This window comes from Globicephala melas, chromosome 16, assembly GCF_963455315.2.
Source record: "Globicephala melas chromosome 16, mGloMel1.2, whole genome shotgun sequence".
Taxonomy (NCBI): Eukaryota; Metazoa; Chordata; class Mammalia; order Artiodactyla; family Delphinidae; genus Globicephala; species Globicephala melas.
In genome coordinates, this window is record NC_083329.1 from 46,208,838 (window position 1) to 46,229,661 (window position 20,824).

General features: G+C 47.1%; 1 protein-coding gene across 1 annotated transcript; it reads left to right on the plus strand.

The window, feature by feature from the left end:
- The first annotated feature begins 16,561 nt into the window (after positions 1-16,561).
- On the plus strand, positions 16,562-18,815 carry FAM170B (family with sequence similarity 170 member B). The gene is given in 2 exon segments (XM_030847640.2): positions 16,562-16,725; positions 18,058-18,815. Coding segments are annotated over 2 exon segments (870 nt in total). The 5' UTR covers positions 16,562-16,613.
- The last annotated feature ends 2,009 nt before the right edge of the window (positions 18,816-20,824 follow it).

Sequence of the window (20,824 nt, forward strand, 5' to 3'; positions counted from 1 at the left end):
GGGGTCTGATGGCTGTGGAATGGGCCTGCAGCTCTGTAGCTCTTCAAATGGTGGAGCCAACAAAGGATTAAATGAGAGAGCATCTGCCGTGCCTTGTAGAGAGCTATACAAATGCAAGCAATTATTGTTATGCTTATATAATTATGTTGTGGTGACTGTGACAATGTCCATACTTTATCATGGAGGACACAGCTGGCAGAGGCTTAGGAAACCCACGTCTTTGATTATTGCCGTAAACGTAAGCCTCCGTGGCACAGGCCCCATTCACATTTCTCTCCCCTGTAATGTTAATCCTTTATTTCCAGGCTGCATTAAGGAATACTCTTTGCCTTTTCATTCAGCAGAAATCTCGGTGGCTCTATGGACTGGTTCACTCCTTAGATAAGGTTACCCTCCTTGTGTGTGATGAAAGATGAGCTATATTTCAAAACAAAGTGCTGTGTTGTAATAATTTGCCTGGATTCCCAGGGCATCTTTTATCTGACTTGATAACAATGTAGCTCATTAGCAGACTTGGTTAACTGATAACCTAAAGCGGTAATGCGATACTCATAAGCAATTTTCTGTGTGTAAGATAGAATAAACCATCTTGTAAGGTATCTGTTAATTGATTTGCTTCTTTTAGCAGCATTTTAATTAAGACAGCTGGTTGTGAACTGAAGGTGAATGCATCTTGATTCTCAGTAATCGTTTTAATTTCTGTAAACTCAATAGAATGTGGGATCCTCTCCACCATCCCACTTCATGACATATTTTCCCAGCACCACTCCCGGGCTCTGGTTTTGTTTGCGCCCTACACAAGGTCTCCCGTGTGAAGAACACAGAGAAGTATGCTGAAGACCAGTGCTTTCTCCTTGGCTTATAAAGGCAGACATGCCCTGGGAGCAGCTCCTGGGGATAAAGGTGCCAATGGGCAGGAGCCCTTGGACATGTTTTTGAAGCAACCGCAAGAAGTGATTGTGTCTGTAGGTGCGATGTCTTGAGCAAGGGCCGTTCCTCCTGCCCCATCCTGTGGTTTGGGAGGATGCTAGCAGAAGCCTTCCCAGCCCAGGGGCCCCCAGAACACATGCAGATCCCAGACAGCCCATCTCAGCGGGCAGAACATCCTGCCCAAAGGGGAAGGGACAGATGGTACTCAAATACCAGGAGGAAGAGTTAGCCCTACACAGGGGGAGTGAGCTGCAGATGGCAGCAGCCAGCCAGGATCTAAAGGCATGGCTGTGGTTTGCTGCCTCCAGGGCTCAGTACCTGGAGGAGAAGGTAAGATGGGATTGGGTTATCTGGCAAGATCAACAAATTAGACATATGTATCAATCTCTATGTCGTTAAGTTAAAAATATATTTGACACGTAATCTATAAATCAACACATAAAAATTAAATAAATATGTGTATATACTCTTCTACTTGTGTTAAAAGTATACATACTGTGGAATTCTAATATATTCCATCATAGACTATATGGGGGTTTGAATAAGTAGGTGGATAACAGCGCTTTTTATCTTCCAGGTTTGGAAATAGCTGAGAGGCAGACAAACAACTTAGGCAGATGGAGATGAAAGTATCAGTTATTCTGATTTTTGAATGAGTCATGACATGTCAATATCACTCTGCAGGCCCTAGAGTCCAGATTGGTCCTTGCCCCAGTCCAAGCAAGAGGTGAGCATGGCTGGGGTTGGAGTGCCAGCAGCAAAGATGCAGAGGATGGATGGGTTTGTGAGGGGGTTTAGAGGTGGAGATGCCAGGGCTTGCTGACATAGATTCGGGGGTGAGGGAAAGAGTGACTCAGCCTCAGTGCTAGGTTTTGGTACCATTTATGAGGATGTGGAAGACCCGGGGAGTGCTAGCCTTGGGAAGGGTCTGCAGCTGGTCTCAGGTCTCTTGAATCAGCTCTTAGGGAGCCAAAGGATGAGCTGCACTTGGAGAGAGAGCGAACCCCACGTTCCTACAGGAGTTCAAGCTTGTGAACTGGGGTTAAAAACACACATGTCGGAGATTGTTCTAGAATGTGCTCTGAGATCCATGAAAAAAGCAGGGGAGAATCGGCCTGGAGGAGCCATAAGGCTCTTTTACGGTGAGATGGAGTGTGCAGAGGGGTTGCTTAGACAGAGGGAAGCTGAGCTGAGCTGAAGATGCAGGCAGAGCGGGTGGTGCCTGTGACATGAAGCCTAGAAGGGCCAGGGCCAGGCTGCGCTCGGGGCTCCTCCCACTGACTGATTCTTTCTCTTCCGAGTCATTTGTCATAATCCCAGACTTGTCAGATAAATTAAGCATCCTTCAAAGAATATGATTTTTCACGTGGACATTATCATTGGATGACAAAGAAGTCTCCCAGGCTGTGTATGCAGACTGCGGCGAAGTCATTCAGGCCTGGACGTGAGGAGTTTATGAGTCAGGGAGGAGGGCAGAGCATTCTGGAACCTGGTGTGCCAATACCCAGGAGTAGAAAAGACCACGGCAAAGCTAAGAAAGGGCAAGACAATCACCGTGCCCAGGCTTAGGCTGCGTGGGAGGCGGGTCAGGAAGTCTCTGATACACAGTGTCCTGCCATTCGGTTGTCTGGATTTGTGAAGTCTGTTTTCTCTTTTATGAAAGTAGTTGCAGAAAGACGGGAAGTGAATAGGTGAACTAGAAGTTCAGAGTCATGAAGGAAAGATCCAGAAGTCCTACTCATTTACGAGGTGTTCTGGAATGGAAGAGCAAACAGAACAAAAACAGGGACATATCAAAAGAGAGAGAAGAAAACTGACCAAAGTTGCAGAAAGATACTAGAACACAGCTTAAAAGGAAGAATGCAGCGAGACAAATGCAAACCCCACTATATACAGCAAAATCAAAGTAAAATTTGAGAGTACCAAGAACAAAGAAAAGCAAATGACCTATAAAAAAATGGGACTTTGACCAAAATTAGACTTCTCATTGGCAGAACTGAATGAAAGAAGATAAAGAAGCAATATTTTCAAAATTCTCAGGGGATATGATTATGCACCATAGTATTCTCTTCCCAAACAAACTATCATTCAAGTGAAAGGAAAAAAAACCTCAAAAACTCAGAAAATTTACTACCCCAAAATTCTTTCTGAAAAAAATGACTGGAAGATGAACTTCAGCAAAATGAAAAATGAATTTAAGAGGAATGTGTGAGATAAAAGAAGTAGCAGTGAGTAAAGAAACCGGTAAAATTGATATTTAAATTTAAATAAGTAGGGATTATTTTAAAAATTACTATACATTGCCATTCCTGTACATTGAAATCCCACATGATCTCAATATGGGAGGTTGTATGGGAGACAGATATGAAAGCATTATATTGTTCAGGGACATAATATATCAATAGAATATTGATTAATTCTCAGCAATGATAGAAAAATATAGTACTGAATTTGTGTAACGTAAATTCAGGAAGACCTCCTAGAATAAAAAAAATGGTGGGGGGCTTCCCTGGTGGTGCAGTTGTTGAGAGTCCGCCTGCCGATGCAGGGGACACAGGTTCGTGCCCCGGTCCGGGAAGATCCCACATGCCGCGGAGCAGCTAGGCCCGTGAGCCATGGCTGCTGGGCCTGCGCGTCCAGAGCCTGTGCTCCGCAACGGGAGAGGCCACAACAGTGAGAGGTCCGCGTACCGCAAAAAAAGAAAAAAAGGTGGGATGGAAAACGTCAAAGCAATTACAAGCATTTAGGGGAAAAGAAAAAGGAGAAAGAGAGGAAGAATTTGGAGGAGGAGGAGGAGGAGGGGAAGAGGAAGAATGAAAATTCTTGTGTATACTCTTTTGGCACAGACATGAGAATTTCTCTAGGGCAGATACAATTTTTATTCCTAAAAATGTAGCGTACGTGTGGCATGGCCAGTGTGAGATGATCTGAGCGGCAGTACTGTGTATAATGGTATCATCCCTTAGTATTTTGGGGAGCCTGGTCTCCAAGGCTGCTGGACCCAGATATCGCAATGGAAGCACATCCCTCTCTGACCTCTTTGCCCTCGTTTGCACCTCAGACTTGGCTCCAATGCCAGACTGCCCCGGGAGAGAGTAAGAGAAATAAATGCTGTTTCTGCCAGCCTGAGAGGGTGGCCTCCAGTGGTCTTGGCCAAGAGAGTCCTCGGGTAGGGGAGCAGACAGAATGAACTGTGAAACCACTTTGGCAGCAAGGGCAGCAACATGGTAAAAATAAGAGTAGGGGACAGGACAGCCCAGTGCCTGGTGAGGCTGGTGAGGCAGAGGGTGGGGATGCTGTGAGGACAGCTGCGGGTATGGGCTGAGTTAGGCTGAGGGCGACCTGTGGGTGTCAGGAGAGGTAGAATAAGCAGGAGGAGGGGCAGGGCTACACTGATGTCTCTTCTCCGGTTTGGGAGGAGTAGCTAGCGTAGAGATGAGGGCTGTTATTTCCATCAGTTGGATGGACTCATATGGAACAGGCCTTCAGTACAGGAATCTCTGAAGTGATGGAAGGCACAGAACCCAGACCTTCTCACCTTGTCGTGGTGGCCGTGCGTTTATTAATGGTTCATCCCTAAAAGAACCATCAGTGTTGTAGAGGACCATGTGGAGGGTCTCGTGCACCTGAATTGCGGGTGCCTCCCCTGGTCCCCAAGAAATTCCAGGCAGAGGGGTGGACTCCACTTCCCCAGAGAGGGAGGTGGGCAGATGAGGAGAATGGTGGGAAGGGAGTTTGCCCTCAAAGAAAGAGAGTTTTTCCAAGCAAATGAAAGCTTTTCAGAGGAAATAATATCTAAAGAAGCTTTATCAGAAGTTGAGCCATGTAAAACCCTTGATGTACGGATAAAGAAAAATGAGTGCCAGCCAAGATGGGCATGACTTGGCCTCAAGCAGGCTAAAATCATCTCCTTTCATCAACTTCTTAAATGAGAATGGCAATGACTCACCCAGATGAGGAAAGAGGGGTGAGCAGGGGGACGAGGGACGGGCACACGCCCAGGGTGGTGACAGGAGCTGACTGACACCTGAGCCCTGCAGCTGGGGGCGGTCATGCTCTTAGACATCACCTGGTCCTGAGGGAGCCCCTCCACCTCCTCCCCCATTCTGAGTGGGGATCCTATATCTGAGCTCTGAAAGCAATGAGTGGGAGGAACAAAAGGTCAGATTTAGGCCAAGGACAAGAGGAAACTTAAGTGTAGTGTAACTTCTTAGCTTCAGCTATTGTTCAGGAAATCAGCTAGGCATTTTGTCTCTCCAAGGGAAACATCTCTTCAAATTAATGATAATTTACAACATGTCTTAGCATTTGCCTGGCACAATTGAAAATAAACATTGTAAAGCTGCCTTAGCCTTTGCAAGATGGAAATGATGCCAAGGCTGAGGGTCACACTAGCTCTTTAAGGGGCTCAGTTGCTCAGGACTGGTGGATGGCAGGTGGGTGGAGGAACTGTGGGCAGGGGCAGGTGTCCAGAGCGGGTGGGAAGGGAGATGGGGAAGGCACTGGCAGGACTCTGGTGGTCGCCAATGACAACCCGGCTTTCTGTGATAGGGCAAGCCTGTGCTGTGCCGACGTGCACAGGTCCTAGTTTGGACACCTGGTTCACAGCTCAGCAGCTACTTGACCTTGGGCAAGTTAGGCAAATTGGCAGGAGTGGAAGGGCCTGGGGGTTCTCCGGGACCATCATAAGGATTAAGAGACATGATGAAATGCCTTGCTCTGTGCCGGGCACATGGTTGGTGGTAGATAGATGCTGATTCTTTTCTGTTTATGAACTTGGGGATGAGAAGACACAATCTGGGTGATCTTTCCTCCCATCCAAGTGACTGGAACAGCTAATTCAGGTCTCAAAATGCCTGAAGCCCAGTCATACGCAATTTCCCCTCTCTCGCCCCCTCAGGCGATGCGTGGCTAGAGAGGCTGCCCGGCCCTGCCCCCAGGCCCGACCCCGCCCCGCCAGCCCCCAGCCCGCCTACAGCTGCCCTCTTCCCTGAAGTCGGGGCCTGCTTGCCCAGCTGGCTTTGATCAGTCTCTCGCTGAGCCACTTTTCTGTTTTCGTTCGTCCTTGTTTATGTTTCCTTGCAAACAAATGTCATGTCTTTCCCACGGGCTTCTCTGTAGCCAGTTTATTTTATCCTTGTGTAGATAGGGCCAGGTTTCGGCCCTTTGCCCCAGCCGCATTTCCTGCGCCCAGTGAGCCAAACGCTGCTGCCTTCTGACACCTGTCCCGAGGTCCTGGAGTGAGAGACGTGCCCACGGGACCTGGTATGGAGCATCCTGGGGATGGATGGGCAGGAAGTGTGGGGTTTTGCAAGATCTTACTTGTGAGCATATGTGTGTGTATATATACATATATATATTATATATCTATATAAATATTTTTTAATTTAGTATTTTTAAAAAAATCATTAATATTTAAATAAAACTAGAAGTAATTTATTGCTTATTTTCTTACATGTTTATTGTACAAAAATTAGAAAATAAGGGTAAGCAAAAGGATGGGAGAACCCCTTTCCAAAGATAAATGTTGCTCACTTTTTGGTATGTATCATTCCAGACTTTACATATGCGAGCGTGCATATATATACATATACTAGGTTTCCATAACTGGGATCGTATGGTACATTGGACCCTTGAACAACACGGGTTTGCATTATGCAAGTCCACTTATACGTGGATTTTTTCCAATAGTAAGTACTGCAGTAGGTTGAATCCGTGGATGAGGAACCTCCGATATGGAGGGCTGACCTATTTTTAACTTGTGGAGCATGGGTGCCCCCAACCCCCCCCCCCGCCCCGATGGTTCAAGGGTCAATTGTATATGGTTGTACTTCCTATATTGGGAACATATTTTCCTGAGCTCTTCATGAACTGCATTGCATCGCTTTTTTGGTTGTCCCATATTTTATTCTCAAACTCTAGCAGGCATCTGAATCAATCACACAGAGGGCTTATTTGAACCCAGATGGCTGGAGGCACTGGGGTGGAACCCAAGAATCTGCATTTCCAACAAATTTCCAGGTGAGGCTGATGTAACCCAATCCATTGAACCTCCTTGCTTGAGACACTGGTTGCTTCTGAGTTTGTGCGTATAAATAACACCGTATTGAAAATAGGCCAGAGAAATCTTGGCATATTGTTAACTTCCTCAAAGATAAAGTTCTAGAAGCGAGATTGCTGAGACTGAGGGTATCACAGTTTTAAAGTTGTTGCTATGTATTGGCAGAACATTAGTTTCAATTAATATTTCTAACCAGTATACCAGTTCTGGACCTTGTGTTTATTTAATTCTTTTTTTAAAGCTAAAATGTGTCCATCTGATCTAGCTAATCTAGCTAAGGAAGCTGAATTCCCCTCCCACAGGCTGTATGACCCCAGGAAACTGCACCCACTGCTCCACGGCTGTTTCTTCATGTTGATAGGGAAAGGATACTCCTTTGCCCACATGTCTAGGTTGCTGTGAGAATCATAAAATGATAGTGGGACTAAGTGCTTTTCCTACACTGTGACCCACATGCAGGTGGGAGGGTCTGAGCACTTCCCTGAAGGATTAAGAAACAGCCTCTATTGTGGAAACTCCCAGAAAGTTAGAATTACTGGGGGAAATTTGCCTAAAGGGCTTGTTTTCCCAGCCAGAACTGTGGGCTCCACTAACTGAATGTAGGAGCCTCCAGTGGTGCAACGGTAAATGTTTAACAACCTGCTCCCTCCCTGGGGTGGTGGTGGGGTCCGGGGTGGGGGTAGGGGTGGTAGGAAAGGCCTTGACTGTAGCCTTTGCCAATTACCATGGTGTAAATCCACCCTCCAAGCCCTCTTACAAGCTGCCAGTGTGTCATGAAATGTAGTAAAATAGTTAGGAATTGATGAGTTCTGAATATTTATTACTTTTGTGTATAATATAATCTATTTAATTGGAAGTTTATAAAATTTTAATTGCGATAATGGCTATGTTTCACAATTGGCTTGCAAAAATTTTTGAAAGATTTATTAATTGGCTTTCCTTAGCCAGTCCTAGGTGGCCCCAGCACACCACTGGATGCCCCTCTTGGCTGGGAACTCATTAAAAATGCAAGTCACTTTTCCATCTTTCTGGAGGAATAATGCCTGGTTATGCTGACTTCAGTTTTTACATTTGGCTGTGGGCAACAAACTGGCAATCTGAATTATTGTTCCAAAGGTTTGGCATTTATATATTAAAATAGTCCAACATTAAGCTGTGCAAGGACTGAGGTCTGGGGTCCTGCTAAGACGTTTGGCTCTCGTGCAGGGCTGCCAAGCTCCTCCTGCATACGTCTGGTACAGAGAGAAACCCAGTAATGTGGGAGAAGCAGGCTTTGTTTCCAGAACCTCATCACTGATGTCTTGAGAGATTCGTTTTCAGTTGCTGCCACTCTTGCCTTTTAATTATCTTTGTTTGGGTTTATTGTGATCAATTTAATTTGTTGTGCGTTGGGTGGTGGATCCTACAGTGTGACTGCTTCTCACATTACTAGTGTTCGTGGCCCGTCATTTTCCAAAAAGCCGACTTGAATTTATGTATACATTGTGGTCCAAATACGAGCTAGTCATACTTCTTTCACAAAGGCAGGTAAATAATATGAAACATTATTTTGGGGTCTCTACAATGCTATTTCACTGTCATGCACCACTGCCTGTGAATTTGTGCTATGTCAATAGTCTATTATGTGTTGTAGCTAACAAAGTAATAATATATTTGCTGGGTTATCTTCAAGTTTTAGAGAATCATTTAAAACTATAACTCAGGGCTTCTCTGGTGGCGCAGTGGTTGAGAGTCCGCCTGCCGATGCAGGGGACACGGGTTCGTGCCCCGGTCCGGGAAGATCCCACATGCCGTGGAGCGGCTGGGCCCGTGAGCCATGGCCGCTGAGCCTGCGCATCCGGAGCCTGTGCTCCTCAACGGGAGAGGCCACAGCAGTGAGAGGCCCGCATACCACAAAAAAAACACACACAAAAAAAACAAAAAAAAACTATAACTCAAAATTTAAATAATATGCAGATCCTTTTAGTCTTCTCTTGCAAACAATAAAAAATTCATGTATGCTCCCCTCCGATCTTTATGATATTTGTTGAATTTCTGACAGCCAGAGTGGACTTGGGATGGCATCTGAGGAAAGCTGTCTGTCCCCTTGTGAAGTGAATCAGCGCTGACCTCCTTCTCACCAACACTGGCGGGGCTTCTCTTTCCTCCCCAGGATTGGTGCTCATAGCGCCAAGGATGCTGGCTGGTTCAGGTGACAGGTAGGAAGCGCACTGATCTCGCTGCTTTCTGCCCATTCCCTGTGCACTTGTGGGCGTGCTAGAGCCCAGTCCTGCCTCCTTGACCCTGAGATCCTCCACTTCACCCACCTGGACATGCTGATCACATGAAGCAGCCTGTCTACCGCAGCAAAGCCAAATGGGGTTTAACCTGGGAAGGCAAGGTTGGTTCAACATTTGAAAAATCAAGCAGTGTAATGCATCACATAAATAGAATGAAGGGACATAATCATGTCAATTGATGCAGAAAAAGCAATCCACAAAAATCAACATCCTTTCATGATAAAAGCACTCAGTAAACTAGGATTAGAAGGGAACTTCCACAACATGAAGAAGGCCCTATACAAAAGCCAGCGATGTTCTCAACGGTAAAAGGCTGAACGCTTTCCCTGAAGATAAGGAATAAGACAAGGATGCCAGCTTTCAATTCAACAGAATACTCAAGTTCTTGCCAGAGCAATTAGGCAAGGAAAAGCAATAAAATGTGTCCAAATTGAAAAAGAAGAAGTAAAACTAGCTCTATTTGCAGATGACATGATCTTACGTATCAAAAACCCTAAAGAATCCACACCCCCCCGAAAAAAAACCTGTTTGAATTAATACGCAAATTCAACAAAATTGAATTTTAAAAAGTCATATTTCTGTACAACAGTAATGAACAATCTGAAAAAGACATTAAGAAAACAGATCCATTTACACAGCATCCAAAAGAATAAAATACTTAGGAATCAATTTTAATCAAGGAAGGCAGGGTTTGTACGCTGAAAACACACAGACACAAACCCCACTGTGGAGGGGGAGCTGGAACCAGTCTCACCGCACTGCGGGGGTCAGCCAGCAGCAACGGGTGTGGCTCAGTGGGCTGCCTCATGTGCCGGCCCCTAAGTCTTGGCCTTGGGTTCCCTTCTTGGGAACTTTCCTGTGGTAATTTCACGCAGCCTGATCCAGCCTTCCCAGAAATCCCCCACCTTACCGCCACTGCATTCCTGGAAGAAGGCATGGGATCAGCTGCAAGGCTTTGGGTGGTAGGTTGGGGAGAGACAGTGGCTGGTTTCCCCTGGGACACCTCTACCATCTAATAAGCAACTGCATCATCTTACAAAAGAGCCACTTTCTCTGAAGGACTGGGATAGGAAAAGCCAGTCTTAAGACAAGAGTCTGCAATAGCCATTCTGATTATGTGGATAAAAATAAATCATCCTAGTTCTGCTCTGGTGATCCGTGAGCTGCTTTTCAGCAGACGTGCAAATACCTTGGATGTTGGCTGAAGGCTGCATGGGGGTAAGCCCAGCACGTTTAGAAACTGTGCTAACTCACTGTTGGTCTTTAGGGTCCTGGGATCTCCCCTTCCATGTGGGAGCCATGCTTCCAGAAGGTTCACTCAGTACGAGGTAGCAGCTGATGTCCTCAGAGCTGGGTCCAGGGTGACCTATGGCCAGCACATTTTGGACATAGAGAGAAGGAAGTCTCAGCCCTTTCCCCAGAGCTCTCCACGTGGCTCTCTAAGAACATTCAAGGGGGAGAGACCAGCAGCTGCGATCGTAGAGCTCCTGGGTCACATGCATGGCCTTCAGCTGGGATGTCCTTCCTCCCAGCTGAGGTCACCTTTCCAAGGAAACACAAGTTGGGAAAAGACACTTCTGAATCCAAAAATCTCGTTGACCCTTTGCAGTTCCATGGAGCCAGAGCTGGGGTGGAGGGGCTCTGGGCCAGGTTGGGGCTCTGGGGCCTGGAGCACAGCCAAGGACATGCCTCAGGGCCCTGCACAGGTGTCCCTCACCCTGCTCCCTGATGACAGAGAAGTCCTAGGCTGTTTGTGTGGGCGTCCTGAGGTTAAGGTCAAAACCCTGAGACAGTTCCAAACAACCCACAGAGAAGCAGCAGCCTGTTATTAAGTCTGAAGGAAAACAAAAGCAAAACTCCCTTCCCTGTTTGCTTGGGGAGACTGAGGGAGAACTCTTCGTATTATATTTCTCTGTGGCTGGGTTTTCCCTTATGCGGTCCACTGACTCACTTCTTTTTAAATAGTGACAAGAAGCAACAGAAAATGAACTCGAAAGATGATACTTCCCTACTCTGATCCTCAACTTATCTTCTGGCACTTTCTCTGCAGAGTTAGCACAGGCTGAGGCCGTCAATAATTCCTGGGAATAGGCTTTCACTGGGATGGACTCCCAGGCTGGAGGTCGCCCTATACCTGGCCCGCAGCATCTAAGGCAACTCACCACTTCCCCACCTCCCTCAGTGTTAAGTCTGATAATAGGAGTTTTTCGAGAGCGGCAGCGACAAGGTGGCTGATGTCCCCTCAGGGGGCCCTATTTTCTAGTGTGAAGAGAGGAGTGTTGCCCACTTTAAACACTTTACACAGTGGCTCAGCCACAGAAATGCTGCGACCGGTGCACCACCCCAGGTAACATCAGGCTCCTTGGCCAAGTGGACAGGCTATTTCTGGAGGCGCATCGGCTCTGGGATGAATGATCTGATTCTCCCTGTAGCCTGGATTGTGGCACAAGCCCGTCTCTGGAGTTAGAAGTGAAGGGAAGCAAGAGGTGGCATCTCTGCTTCCTGCTGGGGCTGTGGCTGGTTCATTTCCTGTTAACTTCTTCTCAGCTAAGAAAAAAATAAGTGGGGGGGGGGGGTGCTGAGAAGAGGAGGTTTTGGAAGAAAAGTGGAGACTGGAAAATCCTCCAGGCCTTCTCGATGAGGTTTAAGACTCACATGTGATGTGTGAGATGAGTTGGCCAGGAGTCAGAGCTCCGAGAAAGTGCTGCGTTGGTCCTTTTGGGGTTTTGCACACCAACCCTGCCGGCTTCAGCAGTGGAGCATGAAGTTCTTGGCGAGGCTGGAGACCCAGCTGGAAAACTGAGGGGGCTGGGACGTAGGGGGCTGGGTGGGTCTGGGCCATAACACCCCCACCCCTGCTCTTCCCCAGGGAGGGCAGAAACCCTGTATGGGCGGCCTTGGCTAAACATCTGCTTGGAGCAGGAAGCAGGGCTGGGACAGAGGACCTTCTTGTGGCTGGAAGCAGCCCAGAGCCCACATGAAAGTGAAGGACAGTGGCACACTTCGGTGGGGCTTTGCTCTAAGCCGCCCCTGCGCAGCAGCCAGAGGGGGACAGCATCGGACAGTCTGACAAAGCAGCCCTGCCTCTGGGATGAGGGGTCAGCACCCCACCCTCCTATCTCCTGCCTGTACTTCATCTAACCCCTTGGCGTCTCTACCTCCCTCTGAATATGTGGTTAATTGTGTCTCCCTGGTGGGATTGTTGAGAGGGTTAGAAGGAACATATGCACATTCTGGGGCAAAAAGGAACTGACCCAAGTAACTTTGGAAAATGGTGTTTTCAACTAGAAACTATAAGGCTAAAGGCAAAAGGAACTGTGTGTAAACACTGTACTCTAGTTGGTAAAGTAGTTTCCCAAGGGCTAACAACTTTGAAGCTGTTATACCTGCATACTGGGGTTGAACAAGTGGGTAAACGGACAGTGGGTGGTGGGAGCCTTCCTCCCAGGTAGTGCTGGGGGCCAGCGCTCAGCTGGGCCAGGATGGTGCACTGCAGTCCAGACGCTGGTCGGTGAGCTGTCTCACTAGAACACACTTAAACATTGCATTGAAAATCAAAGTCTGCTGAATTACTATGACTGAGTAACAGATTGCCCCCAAATTAGTGTGTGAATCTATGCTCACAGTTTCTGAGAGTCAGGAATTCAGGCAGGAGATGGCTGAATTCAGAGGTGGTGGCTTACCTCTGCCCTGAGATGCCTGGGGCCCCAGCTGGAAGATTCAAAGGCTGGAAGTTGGAATCATCTGAAGGCTGGTTCATTCACATGTCTGATGGCTGGCTAGGACCTTTGCCGGAACTGTTGGCTGGAACACCTCTATGTGGCCTGGGCTTCCTTACAATGTGGTGGCTGAGTCCAAAGGAGAGTGGAGAGAGAGAGAGAGACAGACAGAGAAGGAACCCAGAGGGAGTCATATTGTCTTTTATGACCTAGCATTGAAAGTCTCCAAGCCTCACTCCTCTACATTCTGTTGGGGGAGGTAGTTAAAAAGTCCATTCTGGTTCAGGAAGAGGGACCCTGTCTCTCGATGGAGGACTGTCAACTTCACACTGTAAGAAGAGCACCTGGGATGGGAGCACTGGTGTGGTCATTTTTGGAAAATACCTACCATCTCCCATAGCCCCTCCTAATTTTTTTACCTTTCCCTGAGGTCACCACTGTTCCCAGTGAGGTGTGATTATCTCCTCTGTGCCTTTGCATTCATAGACAGTATAGACTTGGTTTAGGGCTTTTGGGGGAGGGGATACATATTTAGTTTTTATATAAGTGGAATTCTCTTACATCTTGTTTTTTTCACTTAACATGGATTTACTTATTAGTACATGTAGATCTCTTTATTGCAGTATAGTCTTCCACAGTTTGGTTATGCTGTAATTTATTTAACTACTTCTTTATTTGGATGGCTCTTTGAAAAGTTTCCTTTTATTTTCTAGTATGGATAATACTGTAATAAATATTTCTCGATGTGCTATTTCACCCACATACACAAAATGTGAACGTTTCCCAGGAAGGAGGTGTTAAGTAAATTGCTGAGTTGAAAGAGCCCACTTTTTTTAAAAAAAAATATTTATTTATTATCATTTTTATTGGGCTGAATTGGGTCTTCATTGCTGCGCCGCAGGCTTTCTCTAGTTGCAGAAAGCAGGGGCTACTGTTCGTTGGTGCACGGGCTACTGTTCGTTGGTGCACGGGCTTCTCATTGCATTGGCTTCTCTTGTTGCGGAGCACAGGCTCTAGGCACACAGGCTCAGTAGTTGTGGCTCACGGGCTCTAGAGTGCACGCTCAGTAGTAGTGGGGCATGAGCTTAGTTGCTCCGCGGCATGTGGCATCTTCCCAGACCAGGGCTCGAACCCGTGTCGCTTGCACTGGCAGGTGGATTCTTAACCACTACGCCACCAGGGATGCCCTAAAAGAGCCCACTTTGAATTGTGGTGGGTGCTACCAAATTTCCTTTGAGAGAGGCAAGTCATGCACTTACCAGTACAGTGTAAATGTGTTCATTTCCTTTTGTTCTCACCAGCACTTAGCAACTGTCAATCTTTTAAATTCTTGCTTGCCTTGTGGGTGAAAACAATGTACTATATAGCATGTGTTTTTAATTTGTAGTTTCCTTCCTAGAGTTAGGCTGAACATCTTCTCATATGCTTATCAGCCATCTGCCCTTGTTCTCCTGGGAATTGCCTGTTCATTTCCTTTACTGAACTGTTCATTTCAGTTTTACTGAAAAGCAGAGAAATGCAAATGTAAACAGTGAGGTTTTTTTTAGCAATGAAATTAAAAAACATTGACATGTATACACTGATGTGTATAAAATTGATGACTAATAAGAACCTGCTGTATAAAAAAATAAATAAAATACAAAAATTAAAAAAATAATAAAAAAGGTGACAGAGATTCTCAGTGCTTGTGATTGATACATTTAAGTTTAGAAAAGCCACCCTATAATTACAAATGTTAACTTATATTTTTTTTCTAAACATTTTAAATTAAAAAACAACCCCAGAGCCATAAAAAATAGCCTTAGTTGTCTTATATGAGGTGACACCAAAGTTGATTTTTTTTTAAATGAATAAAAGTTTTCAGCATCATTTTTTTTCTCCCAGACTTTTGTTATTTACTTTATCTCTTAAAAATTCAAATACGTCATGTGATCTTTTTCTGGACTATCTTTGTCTTCCATTGATCTATTTAATTTTTGTGCTGGTACCCCTTGTGTAAAGGCAAGTCTCTTAATTTATTAGGCAAGAAAGAATACATTTGCAGTGTTTCCTCTTCCTGCCAGGGAACATTGTCTCTTTGTAGGTACAAGTGTGACTTTCCATTGCTCAGTAAAGCTCTGTGGTATTTTGCTTTACATAGTGGCTTCTAGTTCTGGAGAGGAGTATATTCCTAGATGCTGGCTGTGCCGGTGGTGTTGGTGTTGCTTTCAGGATAGTGGGATTGTTTTCAATCTGTCACCTTTTGAGCTGTTGAGAATTTGAGATCCAGAGAAATCGAGTTGGTGAGACTGAGCAGAGGTTGGGGGGATATGGGGAGAAGTATTTTGGAGGAAGTGTCTTCACATCCTAAGACATCCTGGAGCAGAGAGAGATGGCAAGCTGGAATATGTGCCAGAGTGATGTGTGTGGAGTGAGGTTTGTGCAGGTGGAGAAGCAGGAGGGGACTCCGAGTTGTGGGGTGAGAACCAGCCTGCCTTGGGGCTACAGGGATCTGAGGGGTAGAAAGAAGGCAGCTCCCCTAGGCAGGCAGGCCCCTGTCAGCTCATCCAAATACTGTCCAACGTGTTCATCATTTATTTATTTATTAATCTGACAATTATCTCTAGAATGCTTGTTAATGTGTCAGTGTATTCCAGATGCTAGGGATAGAGAGGAGGAAATGAATGACGTCTCTCTCCTGGAGCTGACATTTAGGAAGAAGTAGATGAATGCAGGGAAGTTGTTACGTATATACATGCATATGTTATAGAGTCTGAGGGTGATGGATGCTAGGTGGCTCTGATAGGTGCTGTTTCAGCAGGGATTGCAGTGACAGAGTGAGCCATGCGGGCCCTAGGGGAGGGCACTCCTGGCAGAAGGTAGGGCAAATGCAAAGCCCAGAGGCAGGAGCATCCCTGGTATGTTTGAGTCCCTGGAGCTGAGCGAGGGTGAGCACAGAGAGGGGAGACTTGAGGAGGTGCCTGGGGACGCAGACCACGGAGCTCCAAGAGCCCTAATGAGGCAGCAGTGGCGACTCTGGAGTGGTGGGGGGGAGGCAAGATTTCAGGTCACGTGCTGCTGCCACAGTTCAAGGTAGGCCCACTTTGATGTTGGGTGATGATAGTACGTGTGTGAGCATGTATGTGGTTAAGTGAGTATGGTCTGAATTTGTATGTGTGTGTATGTTTCTGCATGTTTAAATGTGTGTTTATGTATGTTTGAGTGTATGTGTGCCTGAGTGATTATGTGTGTGTCGGTATGAGTATACATGTGTTCACATGTGTGTAAGTGTCTATGTGTGTGTGTTTAGGTGTTTGTGTCTATTTGTGTGTACATGTGTTTATATGTGTGTGTGTCTGTGCTTTATGTTTGAGTCCCTGACAATACACAAAGCAGGAAAGGTCCCGACAGGGAATGAGATCCTGGTGGGGAGCCTCTCTTGGCATCCTGGCTGGGTCTCTGTCCTTGCCATGGGTCACAGAACAGACCAGTGTCACTGATGAGGTCACAGAATAAAGCCAGGATCCTAGTGACCACGGACGCCTAGAGGCCACTCGGCCTGGGGCCAGCGGAGGGCTTCAGCACTGCCCGAGCCAACTCTCACCCAACAGCTGGAGCTCTGAGTCCCTGGGCACTGGTGTCATCATGAAGCGTCACTTCACGGACCATAGGGGAGAACAGTCACCAACGGACGGGACCGTCCTCAGCCTGGCCAGCCCAGGGTCCATGGAGGAGAGCGTGGAAGTGCACTGGTCACGTAGCTCGAAAGAAGGGGTGTGGCTGATGTGTCCCTGAGAGGGTGGTCCTGGAGGGGATGGGGAGGGGAGGGCACCAGATTGTCACCAAAGTGCTTTGTTGACCATAAAAATGGACGTGGGTCTGACTGAGGCCGCTGTTGTGAGCACATGAGGTGATTTCAGAAGGTATGAAGATGAAATCCTAAAATGTTAGTCATATATTTTAATGTGCTTTGAAAAAAACAGAATTGACATGTCAGTTCTGTGATTTCAGCAGTGATGTAAAAAATTCCTTTATAATAAATAGATTAAAGTTAATCTAGAACATCAATTTGAAATGACCATGGGCAGCACCTAAGGGTCACACCGGCTCTTGGGGCTGAGTGAGCGGCACCAGCTCTGGCTCCATCAATCATTTCAATGCTCTGTGCCTCAGTTTCTTACTTTGTCAAAAATCATAACAATGGAATTTCTTAGTTTTTTTTTTTTAAATATTAAATGAGTTAAAATGTGGCAAGCACTTAGCACTTATATGGTGGTGAGATCCAATGGATGTTCAAGAAAAGGGTGAGATGCCCCTGGGGGAAGACGAGACATGTTACAAATGCCAAGGGGAAGGTTGGGCTGAGTGGCCTGGCCAAAGCACTTCCCGTCTGGTTTCCTAAACTGGCTTTACTGAGCTGTGATTTAAATACACAAACCTCACCGATTTTGTGTACAGTTTGAAGAATTCTGACATGTACACATTTGTTTAACCACCACAAAGATCATGATGCAGAATACTTTCATCACCCTCTAAAACTTCTTAGTGACCCTTTGCAGTCAGTTGCCCTGCTGCCCTTAGCTTCCGGTAACCCCTGTTCTGTTCTCTCTCCCTGTAGTTTTGCCTTTTCTAGAATGTCATCTAAATGGAATCAAATACTCTATGACCTTTTTACCCTGAGTTCTTTCATTTAGCAGAATGCATTAGAGACTCATCCATGTTTTGCATGTAACAGTAGTTTATTCCTTCTTATCAACAAAGAGGATTGCCCTGTGTGGGTAGGTGTCCCACAGTCTGTATTCAGCAGTTGATGGCCTTTTCGGGTTTAGTCAAGTGCTTGGATATTACATTCATACATTATTTGATCCCCGTCATCACATCCATAACTTTAAGATATATCTGTTTATACATTTGATCTTTATCCTCGCCCCAAGAGAAAGGCATTTCATCCCCACTTTATGGGGAAACAGGCACAGGGAGCAGAAAGTACCTGCCCAGGGGCCCCTGGAGCCTGCATCCTTTCAGAGACCTGAGGTGGGTTGTGGCACGGATCCCTCAGCACCGATGAAAATGTCCTTCCGCCTCCCAGGGACCTCTAAGAGAGAGGAGCCGTCTCCGCGGCCCGGCCTGGCCGTTTCCCACGAGGAGGACATCTACTTCTCGGGCAAGGGTCGGGGCACGCTGGGCTGGAGCAGCTCGCCATCGTCCCGGCCCTCCTCCGAGTATCAGTACTACTCCCAGTACCAGTCTTGCTCTTACAGCACGTGTGGTGGCGAGGACACTGCCCGGCAAAGCATGTGCGCCTTCTACACCCATGTGTAGACCGTGCAGAGTGTGGCCGTGGCCTGGGAGACCGACTGTGGCTTTGAGCCGGTCAGTCGGCAGCCCCGCATCCACGAAGCAGAGTTCATCAAGAGGCAGAGGCGGAAAGGCTCCTCCTTTGAGATGGCTTCCAACACCGACCTGCTCTGGGAACTGGAAGATGGCAAGAACACCACCTGCCCAGAGCCGGACGACACGGAGCTGCTGGTGCCCCTGGAGTGCTGCCTACAGGATCTGTGGGCCACCCCGGACTGGCTGGTCACCACCAACCACGGGCTGCGGTGTGTGGCCTGCTGCCGGGTCTTCCCCACGCTGGAGGTGCTGCTGGAGCACGCCCAGTATGGCATCCAAGAGGGCTTCAGCTGCCAGATCTTTTACGAGGAGTTGCTGGAGAGAAGGTGGGCCCGGGGCCAAGTGCAGGAGCAAGTGCCAGAGGGGGAGGGACAGAGCACTTCGGACAGGAGTGAAAGTTCAAGACCCCACGTCAAGCTGCTTCCGTCACAGTCACGGTCAGAGAAGCAATGAGCTGGAGGTGATGTGCCCCGCCCTGCGCTCACCTCCGGCACCACAGCTGCTCCTTTCCCGGCCATCAGGACCACAGCCACGGGTGCAAGGAGAGAGGATGAGGGCCGGGGAAGGAAGCGTGCCGAGATGGGAGGGCCGTGAGAAGGGACAGGGAACGCACCCTCCAAAGGGCACAGCGTTTCAGCTAAAGTCCATTTCAAAACCCGAATCAAGTGTTTCTGACGGTGGGTGCAAGACCTGAAGCCCGCAAGCGTGTGGCCAAGGCAATTCTTATTTTTTCTGGTGGGTCTAGCGGGCGTGACTCATAGGAGAGCCAACTGCAAATGAAGCATCAGCCCTATTTTTTTCATTGTTAGGAACTCATCATAGGCCCTAGTTCTATGTCTTATTTTAATGGGATTAAACTTGAATAACTCAAAGTTTAAGGCAATGACTAACTGAGTGAATCACGTTATTGGACCCACCGGAAATTGCCATTTCTGAAGGTTACACACTGGCACGGACATCCCGAGACAGCAGGTTCCCAGGGGTAGAGATGGGGGCTGGGTAAGTCCTGCTGATGCATGAGTTCAGATATGTCAACTCTGTTTTAAAATGTTGCTACAGAATTTTTCTTTGCCCTTACAGGGGGCTGCGTTCATTCAAGAAAATACATGGATGGCCCACTGTGTGTTAGGCATACTGATGAGACATGTACCCCAATCGTGCAGTGAGAGGCAGGTAGGACAGACAATTGCAAGCCAAGGGGATGAATCACCTAAAGGAGGCTTGGGGAGCCCAGCGGAGGGCCCCCAAACTCATGCTGATTGTTGAGGAAGGAGAACGTTCCAAAGAGGTAGGTGTTCACAAAGGCTGGGAGGACAGGTAGAATTAGTGAGAACCAGGAGTTTTCTTCAGAGTCATTAAAACTAAGAAAGATTGTTTCTAGGAGCGGGTGAGCCATGTTAAAAGTGAAAGTGAGTGGGAGTGAGCTGAGGGTAAAATGTTTGCTTTCATTTGGCACATGGAGGTTGCTGATGGCTGTGATGAGAGCAGTGCCAGGGACTGAGGGTGGCAGAGGCCAGGCGGGCATGGGGCAGTAGTGGGCACACAAAGAACCACTGGACACAAACATTAGACAGCTCTGCTGGCAAGCTTGTCTGAAAAGGAAAGCAATGATGGCTTAGCTGGACAAGGGGAGACTACACAAAGGCAAAGGTGGGGAGAGAGCACGTTTATTTGTAGTGAGAACGATCCGAAAGAGAGAGGCAGGCGGAGAATGCAAGAAAAATGGGGAAAGAAGAGCCAACTAAGAGGAGGCTGGATCCTGACCAGATACGGAGAAACCAGCCCCTGACGAGAGAAACTTCATGTTCTCTGTCGTAGGTAGGTGGGAAGTTAGGTCAAGTAGGGTTTGGGAGCCAAGAGGATGGAACTTGAATTTTTTTCCCCTGAAAACTGCAAGGAGCTCCTGAGGAATTTTCAGCAAATCAGGTTGGCTTTTGTGAAAGATCTCTGTGGTGAGCAGGGTCAAGAATGGATGAGAGAGCATCACTGGTGCCAAGGAGCGCAGTTGAAGAGCTGTAGGCAGGGTGAGTTCAAAGAGATTTAGGAGATGCGAATCACAGGTTTGGGCTAGTGTTTGATGAGAGTGGTAAGAGGAAGTTGTCTACAACAACTTCCAAGTGTTTTGTTTTTTGTTTTTTTTTTTTTTACCTGAGTGGTTGGTGAATGTGGGTTCCATTTTGGAGCACCAAAGGACAAGATTTGCTGGGATGCCTATGAGCCCACTTTTAAATAAGCTCAGTTCATGATAGAAGCCTTTGGAAGGGAGCTAGTTAGAAGGATCTGGGGCTTTGAAGAGTGTTAAACGGGATAGAGATAGATTTGTGGTCATTTGTGTATGTGTGGTTACCATGGCCCTTTCCGTGGCCTTGTGTTAGATGCATTCTCTGTACCAGTCCCAGTGCAGCAGAAGCTATGGGATCATTTTGGAATGGATGTCAACCGCGGGGATGATATTGCAGCAC